This window comes from Salvia splendens, chromosome 12, assembly GCF_004379255.2.
Source record: "Salvia splendens isolate huo1 chromosome 12, SspV2, whole genome shotgun sequence".
Classification (NCBI taxonomy): Eukaryota; Viridiplantae; Streptophyta; class Magnoliopsida; order Lamiales; family Lamiaceae; genus Salvia; species Salvia splendens.
In genome coordinates this window covers 27,602,571-27,622,096 of record NC_056043.1, presented here as the reverse complement: position 1 = coordinate 27,622,096, position 19,526 = coordinate 27,602,571, and the positions used below count along the sequence as shown (strand labels likewise).

Below are 19,526 nucleotides of genomic sequence, written 5' to 3'. Positions count from 1 at the left end.
CCCACTTCATAAAATGTCAATTAAAAATATGTGCAGCTGAAAATGAATCAAATCGTTTAATTAGTGTTTAATTCATTGTATGTTATCTTATTTTATATACTACTTAAATTGAAGGATGAATAAATAGGATACTGATCAGTCATTCTTAATTCTTAAAGAGAAATAAATGTCCAATTTAAATTACTAACTAGTGTCACGCCCGTGCGATGCACGGGTCATTTTAATTTCTTCATATTTATTTCATTTTGCGAAATAAAAGTTGTGAAATGATAAACAAAAGAATATTCGACATCCTCTTACTTTGGATTATACTTTTTCAATCACATTAACCCCATATAGACACAAGAGTGTGTTTAAATGCTACCTTTTCTTAAAAATGTCAATACGATCACATTAAAATTTCAACACATATTTGTGTTGACATTTTAATAAACTGTCTTGACATTTAAATATCAGACTTAAAATTAAAAAACATTTTAAATCTGTGAAAATATGAATTAACCGTCGAGTTATAACTGTAGGAGCAAGTTTACGTTGCAATAATTTAATATTGCACTGGTGAGACACTTTCTAGTCGAGATTCATTTCATTGCAATATAGCGACCCTATACACTAAAAACCCAAACCTTGAAACCTAAATCTTAAACCCTTAACTTTAAAATATACTCATCATAACCAACAAATGAGCCAAATTTTGATATATGTTGAATTTTAGTATTTTCATATTAAAAAATATTATTTGCTAGTATTTTAAAAAATTTATTCAAATCAAAGGAAGACCGTGCCTTGTTAATATTTTTGAGAATTTGTATGCATGTTTATAATGATAGATTGAAATTAAAGTCTAGGGGGAAAAAATTGAATCTTTATTTCATTACACTTGTAAATCTATTTGGAGATTTTATTTATAAGACCAATTATTACTACTATTGGTCTAAATAGCCAAAAATAATCAATAAGTACCTTCATTTTATCATTAACCACGATTATGGGATAAAATTATGAATATATGTAATCAAAATAATCCATAAATATATATTAAAAGATACTTAAAGATCAACATCATCGGCAACAACAAATATAATATGATACTTGATAACATGCTAACCAAAATATAAAATTGAATAGAGTGATGGACGAATTACCGATAGCAAAAAATAATGAACAATCGAGAAACCAATTAGTAAATGAACAAATCAAGAAACCAATTATTTTTCGGTATACCGTTACCGTTACCATACAGTTATTACGGTATACCGTTTTTTAACGGTATACCGAAACACGATACGGTATACCGTAATAACGGTATGGTAACTGGTATCAAAAAATATCATACCGAATTTCCGGTATACCGGAATTTCGGTATACCAAGAATTCGGTACGGTATCGGTATTGAATTTTGTCATACCGTACTTTTCGGTACGGTATGCGGTATGGCACGGTCGGTACGGTATACCGTACCGACCCACCCCTAAGCAGACCCATCATAGTATCAAATGAGTCTTGATCTGCTTCGGTGAACGGAGATTGGCTGGCTTGGAAAGGGGAACCCGGACGCGGCTGGTGAAGCGCGTCTAGGTTGGGTCTATAATCTCCAAATGCGGAACGACTCAGATTCCGCTGTAAAGGTGGCGGAGTTTGAGAAGACCTCCACGACTGAGATGGAGGAAGGGGTGGACTCGATGCCCACGGTGGGGCAGATTGATTCCAACTCCAATGCTGGGACGGAGGCGCATATCTGCCAATGCCCGACGGCTGAGAAGCATATCCGCCAAAACCCGATGGCTGCGAAGGATAGACCGAGGGGTTTGATGGATTGCTGTCATATCCTGATTCCTGAGAGTCGGGTGATTCGTCGTCTCCTAGGTGCATTTTTTAGAGAGTGGTTGTGTAGATAGTGAGTGGATGAATTTTGTGAAAATGGTGAAAAATAGGTGGTGAGGAGTGGTATTTATAGAGGAAAAAAAAATTTAAAATCGCGCCGCATGCGCCGCGGCGGATGTTCGCACTATAGTCGCCGCGCCTATAGGCGCGCCTATGACCCCCCGCCGCGTCCTCGCCCCGCACCCGGCGATCGCCCGTCCGCCCACCCTCGCCACGTCCGCCGCGTCCGCCCCCGGGGCGGACAACCTCGCCACTATAGGCCGCCCGCCGACTGCCCACCCTCGCGGCTATAGCCGCGTCCACTCCATAGTGGACACTCTTAGGCTCCTTTTGATGTCCTCTTCCTTCAACTTGGGCACTGTTATCCTCAGCACACCCTCCTCCAGCCGTGCACTCACCTTCTCCATGTCGGCGTTCGCAGGCATCTTGAACTGCCGCCAGAACTTGGCCGCGGTGCGCTCCACCCTGTGCCACCGCTGGTCCTTCACCTCCTCCTCCGCTCGCCGCTCACCCGGAGCACGCGGTTCTCCTCCACCTCGATCTTGATGTCCTCCTTTTTCATCCCGGGGATGTCCAGCGTGATCTGGTTGGTGCTCGCTCGCCGTCTCCCTCCAGTCTGCCCGAGCCAGAGCAACCGCGTTCTCGTCCGCGGCTGCTCTGGCTGCGGCAAGAGGTGACTGCTCTAGGATCTTGAAGGGGTTTCGTAAGCTTTGCTCTTTCCATTGATAATATATTTACCTTTTGTGCGTGCGCGCGTGCGTGTGTGTGTGTTTGATGCTTCTTGCTAGTGTAGTGTGTGAAATATGGTGAGGAATTAATTTATAGGTAATGTTACATGTTTCTAGAGTTTGCGACGGAAGAGCGTACGTGGTTCTAGACTCATATAGACAAGCTAGGGCCTTCTCAAAAGTGTGAGACTACCATTCTTTTTCTTTAAAAATGATGGCCTAAGGTATGTTATAAAAATATTAGGCCATATATGTAAGAGAGATCATTTGGAAAATTTAGTATGGAGATGATACAACATCAAAGCTGTACTAAATCTGACACCTAATCTAACAACTTATTGAGAATTTCATATTACTTATACTTATTTATTTAATTTAGAATTTATTCATCCATATTGAGACATCAAAATAGTGAATACTTTTCTATACAAGACTTTCATTTTCCTAAGCCAAATTCTTTTTATGGAATTATTCATTCTTGGTTTGCACATAGCGCAATATTCCAATGACCTATATATATGGCCTTTTCTATTTTAGGAAGGATGTACGATAAAGGCTGGGAACCTACATCCTCCCCAAAGTAGAAAACCCCCCTATATATAGTGAGCTAACAGAGGATAAACAAAATCATCATAAATATACTGTCAATGTGAATGGATGACTAGGTTTTATTGAACACAACATACATGCATATAGCTTGTAGTTCATTGATTTTAAGTTGCACAAAGTGAGTAACTTAAAACAAAGTGAACATCTATTCACTCAAGAACCCAAGCTTTTGAATCGAGTAATGCAGTCGAGTGCACGGTTGAAATCTTGATCTTGGAGGGCAATTGTGAAGCGGCAGTAGCCAGGGATTCCAGTCCATGAAGCACTATTGATGCACAAACCGGGTGCTACTGAGCAACGCATCTCGGATGTTCGTATCATCAAGCTTTGTTTCCCGGCTCCCTGAGACACCATTCAGTTTGATGGTCTTCCCCAAGTAGGCAGATGGCTTTGCTACCATGGACACACCTGCTTCGGCATCCAGCACCTCCCAACCACTATTTTCAAGTCTGTCACACCAAAATTAGCTTAGCATAGTACACATCATACTTAGCCACCAATCTGTGAATGAATAAACAATTAAAAGATTTACCTGCTTCAATGATTTAAATCTACTTCTCAGATTTTCCATCTGTTCTGCTATGCCGTTCAACAGATCCTGCGTTTCTTGCTCCCCAGATTCCAGCAATTTCTTCACCGTGTACTTAATAGTGCTGTGTGGTTTGCTTACACCACCACTGCTATGGAAAGCATCCACCAAAGAAGGCTGATTCATGAGCAGAAATCCGAATTTAAGCCCACTAGCAAGCATCTTGAAGAACAATCCCCCAAGTAGACATACACTAGTGGCTGGATTAGCAGATGAAAGTTTCTCTAGTGTAGCTCCCAAATTCCAGCCATCAAATCCCTTGGGATTATACCTCACTCCTGAGAATGATGTATCCAATATTATCCTCGCTCCGAATTTTGCACATACAGACAATAACTTATTTATCTCTTGGTTGCTATAAAGCAAGCCAGTTGGATTGATAGTTGGACCAGATATATAGATCCATGGTTTTTAACAGTCTCCAAGGTGCGAGAAAGCGTTTCTTCAGTCAGTTTGTACCCTACTTTTGGACTTGTTGCTATCGTTACAATATTAGCCTTCAAAAATCTTGCAGCAGATACATAATTTCCATTTGAACCACTCGGGAAGCATAGAGTTCCACCCTCTTGAACGCAGCAGTTCACCAAATTAGTGAAAAGTTCTACAGGAGACCCAGCATATATGAACTCTGTGCTACTGTTACAAGAAAATCCGTAACTGCTGCTAACCAGACGCCTAATGCCGTCTGTAACATCAGTCTCAGATTCTGTTATGTTCTGTCGGGCAAAACTCTCATAGATTGCAGCCTTAACTGGTGTGGTTATTGGCAGAAAGCTTTGGTCGACAACCCTGTGAACCAGAGAAGACTCATCAGACTCATTTATTGATAGCTCAGCATGATCAAGCACTGGGTAAGTCAAACTGGAAACTCCGTTAACCTTGGTCGCACCTGTCTTCTCAGCATTTTTCTAAATAACATTCAACGGGTAAGATACTTGGTTAGATTATTTTAAAATTTGATATCTATATTAAAGATATAAGATATCCTTTCTACTATTAGCTTTGGTGTTTAGAGCTTAAGCGTTTAGAGGAAGCGGCATGCGCCATCACCAAATTCTACTTGATTGGCTATATTATACAGATCCCTGTTTAAGTATCATGAACTAACAATACTAGTACGGCCTAAGGTTCAGCATATGACCATGAGACATCAAATAGTTAGAAACTTGCAATATTGGGTTGCAGCTTTTCAAGTTGTGTTATCTTTCACAAACAATAAAACTAAAATATGATGGTTAAGATCCTTAAACACGAGCAGGCGTCACAATTACTAAACCAGGAAAATACAAACTTAAGAACATAACAAAAAAAAATCACGAACATAATAACCTGTGCCCGAGGGTGTCGATCCGCAAGCTGAAAAGCCAGAAGCTCATGGACTGGACAAAACCATAATAATACTGACTAATTATTGCAGTACTTCCCTGTAGAAGCTCGACTGTCCTGCACAGAGCTTTGAACATTTCCTCGTTCTCTGATATCACAAAGGCCACTTCCAAATCCTTATAAACCTGGATTCCAGAGAGAAAATGGTTGGATGACTATTACCAGTAGATTGATTAATCACTACACAGAGGATTAATCACAAACAACAAGCAGAAGCTTTTGAGACAGATTCATCAAGCCACACTCAGAGCCCAAGTACATCGGTAATTTTATTAGAAATGATATACTTAACACACCATTCCCTACAAATGTGTTACCTGATTGTTCAGTAAGCCACAAACAACTGTCGCATGTGGAGGCAGAATACTTCTTGCAAGATACTTGAGGACTCCATTGGAACTTGGAAGGCTGGATAGCACAAAGTGGTCAGATATATCCACAAACAACCGACACCCAATTTCTCTTGTCGTATCTAGTAGATGCTCAAAAGCTGAACTGGTAACTGATTCAAATTGTCCCATCCCAGTCACTACCACTTCTGGCCTTAACTTCTTTATTAGGTCTACCATCAAGTCTGACTGGCGTGGAGCTTCAATGACAGTGATAACTTCATGTGAGTTTTCTCCAGTTTCTGTTTTCTGCAAAAGAAAAGGAACTTGTGAAGAAAGAGGGACTTGCTGCAACTATCCGATTAAGTGACAATGAAAAACTTTCAAATAGCCTTCACAAGAAACATCAAGAACTTGCAATAAGAAATTTGATAATTATACAGCAAACATGAAACCATCAATTTTAATTCTTATCCTGCACGTATGTATTATATACCACAGGAAACGAGGTAACAGACATATTATGTTATAATGCTTCATCGACATCTTGAGATCGCAAACCTATGCGTTCCAAAAAATGCAGTATGCATAAGTGATATAGTGAGATAGATCGAAAGTGAAGTCTCTATAAAGCTGTATTCCAGTGCAACGCACCACCTTCAACTATCCCCTGAGAAAAATGTCTAATAAATCCAGAAAAGACAAAGAGAAGCAGGGATTATATCGTACTAGATCTTAACCTATAATTATTGAAAAGTCTACCTTTATATACAAGTAGAGGTGATGAGAAATATGTATTTATATGTGTGTATGTATGTACAGAAGTCAGAGGAATCATGAAAATAAAACACAGTCAATCAGAAGTAGAATAGAATACGCTACACAACCATGTAGCATGTCTTCTACTATAATATTCATGTGAGGAAACAAATAACTGCTGAAAAACCTTAATATTGAGTTGTTTTAAAATCCATATTTGAAAGCAAATCCAAGAGAGAAAATATCATTAATTGGTGAACTGATTAACCATAGACTCCATAGTTGTGCAACTCTAGAAACTTTGTTAATAGTGAAATACCAGTCTAGAGTAAAATGTATTCCCTTGAAAGGATGTGTTTGTTTAGTTTATCCTTGTTTTAGTACAGAAGCCATATTTGCCATTTAAATATCTACACCTAACAATAAAATCTTAAAACCTAAGAAGAGAAAAAAAGCCACAACCATAATGATAAAAATGTGATTAAATGAAAACATGTAAAAATGTTTTTAGCTTCATCATACCTCAACAATTTTCAAGGTTGTTAGCCATTGCTTTGGTAAATGTCGCGACAATTGTTCATCGACAATAGCCAGGCGTGGAATGAGAGCTGGTGGTTCACAAGGAAAAAATGAGAGCTGTTTGAGAACATTAGCAAGATGAGCAAGGAATGGAATCTTCTCGTCTGCAACAGAATCTTCTTCAAAGGACAAGTCTAAGGAACTCCTGATATCATCCAGTCCGTTCCTTAGAAACTCAAATTTTTTTTACCAGTCAAACAGCAAATCAGCTTCAGGCTCACTTTTCTATCAGGGCCACATCCATTATTGTTAGGCATATATCTATTTACAACTCTTAATAATGAAGATAATATCAAACCTGATTATGTTGTCTGAGTTGACAACTAAATACTGATAAAGCAAGTGACCTGAAGTCCCATATGCCCATGCTGTTCTTGCACAAATTGGTTGATATAGCAAGTGACCTGAAGAGCGCAGTAGTTGCTTAAAGAATGTAAGAATTCTTCACTGGCATTCTCCGTAATCATTTTGGACATAGCATCTGAATTAGGGTTCAGAATCTGAAAAGAGAAGTACAAAGAGGAAGAAGATTAGGACATTTGAAAGAGTATCTATACTACCACTTCAAAATAATCCCAATACATGGAAATAAACTGTGCTGTGTTATATGAACATGAAAAGCATGATCATGGACAAGTTTACAGAGCTATTTTACAATTAATCAAGATACCTGCGGTATGCATCCAACAATTCTCTCAAGTTCTATGTTATTATTTCTGCAGTAAGATAGCAAATCAGATTCATAAAACTCAACCCTGTCGAGTAAAGTTTTATTCTCCACATCATAAATTGGCTTGCCACTGTCATCCAGAGCATTCAAGTATAGGTTTATCCAGGAGATCTTCACCGCTCTTGGATTGATATCAAGCCCATATACCTGAAAATAGTAATGAAACACAATAAGAGATTATTGCCTTAATTTCCATGTCCCAACCTGAATACATGCATAACAAGACAGAGACTTCAATTAGAAAACAAGATAAATCATTTAGTATGTAAGATAAAGGGGTCATGAACCTTTGATGGTAACCACTTCTCTGCAATTGCAATGGATATCCATCCATTTCCACAACCAAGTTCAGCTACAGTCCTGTCCTTGAAAATGGAGTCAGGGTGCCTATTGAGCCCCCATAGAAAATGAAGGACTAATCCTCGGGTATTAAGATGCCGGGTATCACCATCATTGTAAGTTTCTTCCTCTTCTGGAAACCTGCAATATGAAGACATGATGAGTTCAACCGTTCAAGTCCCTCCAAATACACTCAAACTCCTGTAAGTTAGAAGAACACCGATATCTGATCCAAATGAATAGCATTTCGCATTGCTTTGTCGCCAAAATAATCCTAAGATTCTATTGTCACATTTAAGTAGTTTTTGTACAATATAGTCCATCCTCCATGCAGAAGAACACTAGAACTACAGAAAGGTTATCTCAAGCAGCACATCCAAGGATCCACAACAAAACTCCAGTTCATTTCCAGCTACGGTTACAAACCAGCTTTCTAAATCACAGTAACGTCAGTCTGTCAAATCACCCGAAATAAAATTCAGGAAGCCTAAAAGCTAAACCCTCAAATCAAAATCCCAACTAAATTCTCAACAATACTGATTTAGTCAAAAAGCAGAATCTCTCTTTTCCGGAAGCATATGCTAATTTCGTTAGCCTAATAATTGTTCCATCTCAGTTTTTAGTTAAACTTGCCCCCACCCCGACCCCAAACAAAATAACAGTTTGGTAAACTCCAAAAACAAACAGAGTGAATTGACAGTCACGGCATTCAAGTTCACAAATCACAATTGACTTTTTCCTGAAAACGATATCCAAATTTCTGGGGGCCGTGAAATGTAAACCGCGCAAATTCTCAATAAAATCGCACCGACCGTAAATGATACACACATACACGTATATGGAACGTATACCTTCGTATTGCTCAACGTAGATGTCATGAATCTGGAAGTGGTAAGTCTGGAGGCAGCGGTCGGAGTCGTCTTTAGAGGTGAAGCGTTTCTGGAGCTAGATAGGAAGATCCGGGCATCGGTTCGGGTAGTCGGATTTTCGAGGCGCTCGAGGAGTGATCGTAGCACACTGTAGGCTGCATACCGGACTGTTGGCATTGCTTCAGAAAATCTTCCATGATCAGCGCAATAATTGCGTGTGCTCGCCCTCACAGAATAAGCTCTGCCGTGGTGTGCGATGCTTCTGATTGAGGCTGTGTGTATATATATACATCAGTGTGTGTATTACGAAGGATGACAAGTGACAACCATGGCCGTTTAGTTTTATATGTAAATGTAAAACGTGATGAAAAGATTGAATTTCTCAATTCATTTGATTAGTAATGTTGATTTGATTATTGAGATATAAGGTATGATTGAGCATCGTAGTGCATGTCCCTATTCATTCTCCTATCCAAAAGATTAAAATTGTTGAAATATTATGATGATATCCACATAACACACTGTTTTATTATATACTCATTTGCAATATGATTTTTAACTTGATTTAGAAACACTTACACATATATGAAATGGAAATTCTCATGAATTTGCATATACTAGTATTTAATTTCCAAGGTTAATATTTCTCTAAATTATTTATGTAATCCCCCCATTCCACCGATATAGTAGAGTCATTTCATTTTCTGTATTAGTTTTTGAAAAATGATAATGAATAGTTAAAGTGGAAAGATTAAAGTAAGAGAGTATATATCATTTTTGCTCTCTTTTACTTTATTTTCTTTACTTTTACTATTTATTAGTATCATTTTTAAAAAACTAATGAAAAAAATGAAATGACTATACTACTGTGGAACCGGTGGAGAATATAAATAATTTAGACAAATATTAACTTTTGAAATTAAATACTAGTACTTCCTCCGTCCCAACTAAGTTGAATGATATTCCTTTTTGGGACGTCTGCAAAGTTGAGTCATTTCCCTTTATGATAAAAACAAAACATCAAATCACTCTTGCTTTATTTCTTCATCTACTTTATTCTCTCTTTATCTCTTCTACTTTTTTCTAAATCCTATTTTATTTTACTTTCATTTAATCTATTCAACACAATTTTTTAAACTCCGTGCCCAAAAGTTTTGTACTAACTTAGTTGGGACGGACAGAATAGTATTTTTGAAAACTGGTGCAGAAAATAAAATGACTCTGCCACTGTGAAACGGAGGGAGTATTGTACAATTTGTCAAATGGAGGTGGTGAGGTATATTCGGTCGGGGAAGCAGTCACCTTGTAGGTTGTGGCGTCGGTGATTTTTTTATTATTGTAGCGTGAAGTATTATAGATAAATGTCCTTATTATACAATGGTAATCAACTAATACGAAAGAGACTCAGAGCATCCACAACCGTGCTTTTGCCAACGAGCACGGTTGTGGGCTCGGCCCCACTTTTTTTGCATGCTCTTAGACAAGAGCACAACACCCACAGCCGTGCTCTTCTGCAAGGACGAGCACAAGGGTCCCACCATTCCATTATTCAATTTAAATAAAAACATTTCCACAAAATTAAAATACATTAAACATACCCGGAATAATATTACAAAATACATTTAAATTAAAAATTACATAATTAAAATCTTAAAAAATAAAATTACATAATTAAAATAAAAAATTAAAATACATTAAACATTCCCGGAATAGTATTTATAGTGATTTTGGGGGAAAAAATAAAAAAACTACAGAAAAACAGGCAAAAAAATGGCCATTTTTTTGGGATTGAAAAAATATTTTTTTTTTGTATTACTTTCGATTTTAAAAATAAAATTTAAAAAAATGATTTTCCAACGGATATGCCGTTGGTCAATCACACGCTGCCACGTACGCCGCTCGCTGGCACGGACGTGCTCGATGCATCGAGCAACGCCGTGCCAGCGGCAAGAGCGCAGCGGTGGACAACGGTGCCGCGCCGCTGGCACGAACGGACAGACGAGCGCGTGCTCTCCATTGTGGATGCTCTCACAACGACATACTAACCATATGAATTTTATTATGTAATTAATTTGTCTCCCAGAATTAAAATCGTATGGTGATAATTAATAAAGTACTCCATATACCACCTTTCATTGTATGCAAGTATGACTTTACATTGAAATCTAAATAATGGAGTTTCGTTTTTTTAGACGATACGATAATAATTCACCCAAAAAAGAAATAAATTGTGTAGTTTTTTTATGAAACCAAAGATATATTAGAACAATCAAATTAGACTAGATTCCTCCAACAGACAGAACAAACTTTCGTATACTGTGCATGTCTTTTTGTGTCATTTTAACTCATACAACACTTTCCTATAATAGATAGAATGGAAGTTTGTAATAAATAGACGAGTGTCTACATAAATATTATTTGATCTTTCAGTAATGGATAGGGATATCTGCCTTATAAATCACTAACTTTCACCAAATTCCAGTTTTTCCCACAACCTATAAAATTAGCGTGTAAAGTCATCAACTTTGCATTTAGTCGCCGATTTCCCATGATGGTTTTTCCGGCCAACGAGTGAGCTGACGTGTCGTTTTTAATTGACGTGGCGGATTACATGGTCAACAATTATTGACTGTGCAACGAAAATTACACAATAAAATTAGGAAAATTACACAATAAAATTACACTCAAATTTTACACTCAAATTCACCCCCAAATTAACCTGACCTAAATTTACCCCCAAATTCACAAACCCTAAAATCACAAACCCGAAATCTTCTCTGAGGAAATCGACCAACACGCCGACGACGAGGCGGGCTGTGTGTGGGTCCCCGCTTTGGTCGATGAGCAAGACCACGACGAGTCCATAGGCTTACCTGCAACGGCTACGAGCTGTGCGTAAGGTTTCTTCGACATGGAGATGTGGCCGGGTTTCTTCCCGGACAAGCCGAATCCGAACCCGTAAGTATATCTTTGCACTTTTTACTGCAAAAGCGTTGGTTGGTCCCCACTTTGCATTGTTTACATTATATTGAACATGCTTTGCATCGATTTTGATTAAATTTAGGGTTTAGAGTTGGTCCCCAGTTTGCATCAATTTTGTTTAAAATTCTTGGTCCACACTTTGCATTGTTTAAATTCGTTGGTCCCCATTTGGTTCTGTTTTTTGAATTTTTTTTCCAATCATTTTTCAGTAAGCCTTTTGTGCTTCAGATTTACCATGGTGGCAATTTCATTCCAGATGGGAAGATGTGCGAGAAATACATAGGTGGGGAAATGTGGGAAGGCAGTGGGTTTGATCCAGATAGATTTGGTTACTTCGACCTAGTGGAGGAACTGAACAAACTAGGTTTAGATAGCTAGGATAGACTTAGCTTCAAGAGAAAATGGGGAATGCAGCAAATAGATATAAAAGGTGATGCAGAGGTGATGTTAATGCTGAAGTTTCTAATCACAGTAAGATCAAGTATGTGATGTGTATGTTGTTGGTGGGAAGAAGGGTGGGGGAGACACTATGGGTGATGAAGCTGACAAGCATCGAGTGGTTGAGTTTGAGTCAGTGAGAAAGACTAATGTTGAGTCTGTGAATAAGAGTAAGTGTATCACAAAGAGTAGAAAGGAAAAAACTTCAAAGGCTGGCAAGTTAAAATCAGTTTCTACCCAAAATATTGTGGAAAAGAGTGTTGAACGTAGTGTGAAGAAGAGTTTGTTCTAGTCTTCCCAGAAGTCAGTGGTTGAAAGTGTGGGTAAGAGTGTGGGAGCTAGGAATTCTGCAACTAATGATGTGGGTAAGAGTGTGGGATGTAGGAATTCTAATGCTGAGGATTTGGGTGAGGATGTGGAAGGTAGGAAACCTAATGGAGCTCCAAATGTATCTATGGGAATGAGAGCTAGACCTGATGAGAGTGTGGGAGATAAGCCTGATCAAAGTATGGGAATGGGTATGGGATATGATAGTGAGGATGATGGGAGTTATATACCATCTTCTGAAGATGGGGAAACTGATGATGACATGGATGCTGAGGAGTTAGTGTCTGAGGATGAGGAATACATGTGGAAGGAAGAAAGCAAAAGAAAATAAGGAGAAAGAGTTTATTGTTACTGATGACATGTTCTATGGTCTAGTCAGTGGAGGGCAGAAAAGTGACTATGTGTCTGAGTATGAGAATTCAGAAGAAGGTGATATCTACTCTAGCTCAACTGATTCTCAGGATGAAGGGAGAAGAAAGATGGAAAGGCATGCTAAAGTGATGTATGATCCAAGGTGTGATCATAAGCATTTGAAATTCTGGATTGGAATGGGATTTATTGATGGTTTTCAAGCCAGAGATGCTCTGATAGACAATGCAGTTGAGAATGGTTGGGAGATTCACTTCAAAAGAGCAAGTAGGAAGGCATTTGAGGCAGGTTGCAAAAGTCCTTGCAAATGGTTCTGTTCTGGGAGTCTTGTGAAGATAAATGGTTCTGTAGTAATAAAGAAACTTGAACCGGAGCACACATGTCCTAGGGCTATGAGAAACAAGATTGTGATATCTAATTGGATTGCCAGAAAATACTTGAACGTGTTTAGACTTAGACCAGAGTTCAGTTGTAAGGAATTGGGTAATGACTAGATGCAACGGTTTGCATTTGATGCAACCAAGTGGAGGTTATACCATTCCAAGAGAAAGACAACTGACATACTGAGGGGAACATTGGAAGCTCATTATACAAAGCTGAGGAGTTATATGTTGGAGTTGGGTAGGTCTGACAGAGAAGGGCGGTTTGAACTACATGTAGATATAGGTGTTGTATTTAAGGCTGTGTACATTGGTTTCAGTGGTTTAAGAAAGGGTTTCAAGGAGGGATGTAGACCTGTGATCGGTCTAGATGGTGCTTTCCTTAAGACATATCTTGGTGGGATATTGTTAACTGCTGTAGGAACTGATGGAAACAATCAAATGTATCACATTGGTTGGGCTGTGGTTGGAGCTGAGAATGAGGTTTGCTGGACTTGGTTCATTAAAATTCTTGTTGAAGAGTTGACCTTGGGTGAAGGAGTAAGAATTACCATTATCAATGATCAGCAAAAGGTATATACTATGCTAACTTATTATTTATGTCAGTTATATGTATGTATTATTTGCAATTGTTGTCTAATTTGTTATGTTGTCACTTACAATGTTGCTTGATAGGGACTTGAAAATGCAGTACATAGTCAACTTCCATTGGCTGAGCATAGAAACTTTGCAAGGTATATCTATGCAAACTGGAAAAAACTCACAAAGGTCCACTTTTGAAACAGCTTTTCTGGAAGCTGGTTAGAAGTACTTATATGGAAGAATATGAGATTGCATGCAGAGAGCTAGAGAAGGAAGATGGACAGGCATATGCAGATTTAATGGACAAGAACCCCAAGCAGATTCTGTAAGGCTTTTCTAACACCTGTACAATGCTCTGATGCCATACTTAATAATGTTTGTGAATGTTTCAATGCCTATATTCTGGAGGCAAGGAGTAAACATGTGTTAGACATACTAGATGAACTGAGAACTACACTCATGAAGAGACTTTATAGAAAGAGTATAGAAATGAAGAGTGTTGGGATCAATTCAACTGTGTGTCCAAAAGTGAGGAAAAAAATTGAAGCTATGGTATATGAAAGCAGAAATTGTACCACCATTCCTGCAGTAGGGGGGAAATTTGAAGTTAGTCACTTTTAGGATAGGTTTGTAGTGACTCACTCCTTAAGGCAATGTGGGTGTAGGAAATGAGATTTGGCTGGCATCTATTGTCTTCATGCATGCGCTGCTATTCACTTCCTCAAGACACCATCTAATGCCAAAAGTGGTACCACCGCTATTACGGGGAGAGCTGGAAGAAGGAGAGGCCGTTGAGGAGGCCGTGTTGGAGGACATTCTGGAGGAGGTGATGGCTCAATCCCCACGCAGCAAAGCAACAACAATGGTTGAAGATGTTGAATGTTTATTCAATCCTAAAAACAATGTTTTTATTGTGAGCACCAAACTATGTCTTAACAATGTGTTTTGTGAGCACCAAACTATATGTGGTTGGGTACTAAATTATGTGTAAACCATGTGTTTTGTGGCAGCAAACTATTATGTGTAAACAAAGTGTTTTGGTACTAAACTGAAGTCAATTCCATATTTTTCATCAAAAGCTTTACCATAGCTTCCCCTTGCTATTATTTTTCTTCTTCTTTATTAGACAGGAACTGTTAATGTACCATAGCTTTCTGGTTATATTTGAACTCATAACTTAATACATTCATAGGGAATAATAATTACTCAATGTTGTAACAAAGGGACAGAGTAACAATAAGTTATATTTGAACTCATAACTCAATGCATTCATAGGGGAAAAATCACTACAATATTCTTAGTTCCGTAGTGTATTACATTGGAGTTCAACTTGCATAGTCTACTACAATTGTTGGTTCTATTAGATAAGCTACGACAGTATCCAAATGACGATACATAAAATGAAAATGACAACCTTTATGTTCCGATTTTGATGATGCAAATCTGCGACAACACCTTGGAGTGCTTCAACTTCAGCAGTTTTGGAACGGACGCTCTCGTCAAGTGCATCCTGCTTAGCAACTCTATCTCTCAATGCTCTTTGCACGTTGTCCCTATCCATCTTCAATTTTTTAAAAAAGTACTCTTGATTCGGTGACAACGATGGATCAATCCAACGAAAGAAGTTGCAATCGTCCTCCTTCCAGACTTGGCAACGATAGAAGCGTCGTCCGGGATTAGCATCCGTATTTGATGTCACCACATCAGCTTCAAGACCGTGATCACAGACCACTGCCTCAAACCTCGACCAAGTCATTCTTGTCGAAGACAGCGAAGACGTGGACATCCTACACCAAAACCACAATCATCCTGAACTATTAAACCAATTGCACATTCAAAACCACAGTCATGAACTATTATTCAATCCAGAAACAAGTTTATTCAGAAACCAATTGCACATTCAGAAACAAGTTTATTCAATCCAGAAACGACAAATTGAACCCTAAAACCAACATAACCCTAAATCGCATATTCAAAATTCGGGATTTCAAAACCACAATCATGAACTATTATACCAATTGCCACTTGCACATTCGAAATCGCCCAATCCAACCACAAATCGGGAACCACAAATTCGCATATTCAAAATTGAACCCAAATCGGGATTTCAAGCCCTAAAATTGAACCCTAAATCGAACCCTAAAACCAACAGAACCCTAAATTGCATATTCAAAATTCGGGATTTCAAATGTGATGTCTCAAAAATTGGGATTTCAAGCCCTAAAATTGAAGCTATGATCTTACCTTGTTAACAAATGGTAACGAATTGATATTGCCCTTGTGATTACGGGTGAATCGTTCGCCACAAAGGGAAGAAAAATCGAGATTAAAGTGGGTGGATGAATAGTGATTTGTAGGATGATTCAATGCTTATGTTTGATTTTGGGAATTTAAACCTAATTGTATATGGAGCGATGAAACGACGTTGTTTTAGGTGTTAAAAACGATGTCGTATTAGGATTTTCTGATGACATCCAGGTCAACTTTCAGGCATGCCACACAGGACACTTATTTACAGGAAAACACAGGGTCGGGTCAAAATGGGAGATACCAACAATCCGGCAAAGTTGGTGACTTTACACGCCAATTTTATATGTTGTGGGAAAAACCGAAATTTGGTGAAAGTTTGTGACTTTTAAGGCAGTTATCCCTAATGAATATGGATAGTATCTAAAGAATTTTTGTAGCATTTTTTATGCTATAGGATGAAAATAATCCTAAATGACGTCATCCCAAGACCATGAGTGCATTTTGGACTTTCCACTCAAGTATATTTTCTTGGGCTTTCCACCCTAGTACTAAATGTGATATTTTCCTTATGTTTCGATATTTGAAATTATATTTATGCTGTAAATTTGTTCAAAATAAATAAATATAATAATTTCTATCTCCTTTTTATGCAAAAATAATTAAAAATATTAATTGACTCCTTATGTATAAATAAACAAGACATAAAGTATGCTTTTGATTAAAATTGAATATTCCTACGTAGTCAAATCTTGATAAAAGTAGAATATATGTAATGTAAATGATCTTAGAAATTACTATTAGCTTTTTCCTCATATTTTAATTTTACATGGTACCAAAAAAGAAATAAGGAAGCATGAAGATAAGAAATGAAAAGGAGTGAGGAAGAAGAATGAAGAAAAATAAGGTCGTCTTATTAATTACTAAGAAAGAGAGAGGGATGATTAGGCATAATTTTATTTTATTTTTATTTTGAAAAAATTTACAACATAAATATGAAATATCATTTCAAGTATCTAAAATGAGGAAAATACTATCATATCTAAGGAGTCGTTCGCTTTCCTTTATATGAAATGCATAGAAATATATCTTGGTCTGAATTGTCATGGTAGGGCCCACATAATTGAGTCTATATACTAGCGTTCGGTTCCCTAGATTTGGTGTTGGTTCGGGAAGTGTGGAAATTCTTATTTTAATCAAAGAATAGGGTTCTGACCCAAATACCCATGTTCCAATTTGTAAAATACATTATTGACCCAAAAATCTGGAGGGTATAATAGTAATCTCCCATGCAATTCTGGATGTCACCTCAGCTCTCAGAAAGGAAAACCACCTCATCAACAAAGAGATTTGAATTTGGATATTTCAGACAGAAACAGTGCGGTCTTCTTGCTTTTCTAGGGCTCTGCAGAATTTAAACAAATAAGGTGAACATCAGAATTACTTTAGAAATAGGCCCATTTCTTGGCATTTCTGGTAAAGTGAACACACCCTAGAGCATCTCCAGTGGTCGGATGTCCCACTCGGACATCCACTAGGACATCCCAAAAACACCTCTTGCCACGTCACTAGGACTTCCCATCCCACTGCCACGTCACTAGGACATCCCCTTCACAATCCGCCCTTCCCATCGCCCTTCCCACTAGGACTTCCCGCAATAAAAAAAATCACAAATTCACAAATATACGTAACGAAATTATAATTTTGACACGGAATACGAGAAAATTGCAAATGCTTCATTAAAAAAAATTACATAAAAAAAGAAAAAAAATTACATAATAAAAAAGAAAAAATTACATAATAAAATTTTTGACTCGGCTCACTCCTCGTCGTCCGTGCCGCCCTCGCCGTCGCCCGTGCCGCCCCCGCCGTCCCAGCCGCTAATCTCGGCGCCATCATCTCCAATGGGTGGCATGCCCAAATCGCGCCGACATCCATCGATGACATCCTTCAACATCCTTTTGTACACAGGATCTGTCGTGCTATGCCACCTATGCATGGTCCGGACCAAGCTAGTCGTTAACTGCGCGCGGGCAAGTCGGTCGATATCTTCTGGGGGAGCAGGGGCCTCCGATTGGACCTCGAACGACCCGCTGCTGCTTCCCCTAGCCCTCCGCTGCGCAGCCTTTTGCCCAACCGGGCGACGACGACGGCGAGAGTCTGATTGAGGTAGCGGGGACACTTCGTCGGCTTCTGAGAGCTCATGCGAACCAGCACTGCTGCTGTATTCACCATAAGCATTGATCTTCGTCCGCTTCGCCCAGCCCGATTCGACTCCCCCACAAAACTTTGGGGAATCCTTCACCACGAGAAAGGCCTCCCACTGATCGAATTGTTTAAACTTCAAGGCTCTGTCGGGGTACTGAGCAAAGGCACGGTTCCGGACATCCTCCTCGGACATACCGCTGCTTGCCTGGCGGAGATTGTTTTGGTAGAGGCCCGCAAATCGACTAAGCTTAGGCCTCAACCGCTCCCACTGTTTCCGGCACTGTTCGGGAACGCGACGCTTCGCCCCAGCTGGTTTGTGTGTGTGGTAGGCTTCAGCGATGCGATACCACAGTCTAACAATATGTTGGTTGGCACCGACATAGGGATCCTCGACTACTGAAACCCAAGCCTTCGCAAGCGCGACATTTTCCCACGGGCTCCATACCGTCCTCTTTCCCGTCTCATCCTCATCCTCCTCCTCTGCCACCGTTCGCGAGGAAGAGCTCGGGGCTTTCCCCTTGCCCTTGCCACGTCCCTTCCCCCTGCCTGGAGTCTCCCTGACTGGAGATAGCCCCAACTCCTCTAAAGAGAAAGTTTCCAAGCTGGTGAACTGAGTCTCCGGAACATAAGTGGAGGGGGTATCAGTCATATCGATAACTGGCCGATAGACATCGTCCGCTTGTGGGCCCCTGCCACCCCCTCCCCTCGGCATCATCCCCGCCATCATCCCACCCATCCCATCATATTTGGGGTCATGCCCCCCATCCCCATCCCCGGCCCCGGCATCATCATATTTGGGGTCATGCCCCCATCCCCATCCACATCCCCGGCATCATCATATTTGGGGTCATGCCCCCCATCCCCGCAGCCCTGGGCATCATACCACCCATCCCACCCATCCAATTGTACATATAAGGGGACATCATCCCACCCATTCCACCCATCCCCGACATTGTCGGAATTGTTGTCGCATTTCCGCTAACGTTTCCCTCCAGGTCGATGGGAAACGTCGGAGTCTGCGACTCGCTCGTGGCAGGGGAGTTCCTATCGTTCTCCATTAAGTAGAAATGAAATATGTAGTAAAAGAAGAGAGAAACTTGTTAACACAAGTGGTGCGAATGAAATGAAGTTCAACGAGCCGTATATATAGAGTTTTAAAAAATTAATTACCGGACGTCCGACCCGGGCGTCC

General features: G+C 39.4%; 1 protein-coding gene and 2 pseudogenes across 1 annotated transcript; all 3 read right to left on the bottom strand.

Moving 5' to 3' along the window:
- Positions 1-2,171: 2,171 nt before the first annotated feature.
- On the bottom strand, positions 2,172-3,621 carry LOC121757817 (annotated as a pseudogene).
- Positions 3,233-9,140, bottom strand: LOC121757816 (annotated as a pseudogene).
- A 6,108-nt stretch (positions 9,141-15,248) lies between these two features.
- On the bottom strand, positions 15,249-15,635 carry LOC121757815 (uncharacterized protein At4g04775-like). Its single transcript, XM_042153294.1, has one exon. The coding sequence runs from the start codon at positions 15,633-15,635 to the stop codon at positions 15,249-15,251; it is 387 nt and encodes a 128-aa protein (XP_042009228.1).
- Positions 15,636-19,526: the final 3,891 nt, after the last annotated feature.

Excerpts from the sequence above, each read along its gene's own strand:
- LOC121757815 (XM_042153294.1), bottom strand. The coding sequence starts at position 15,635 with ATGACTTGGTCGAGGTTTGAGGCAGTGGTCTGTGATCACGGTCTTGAA.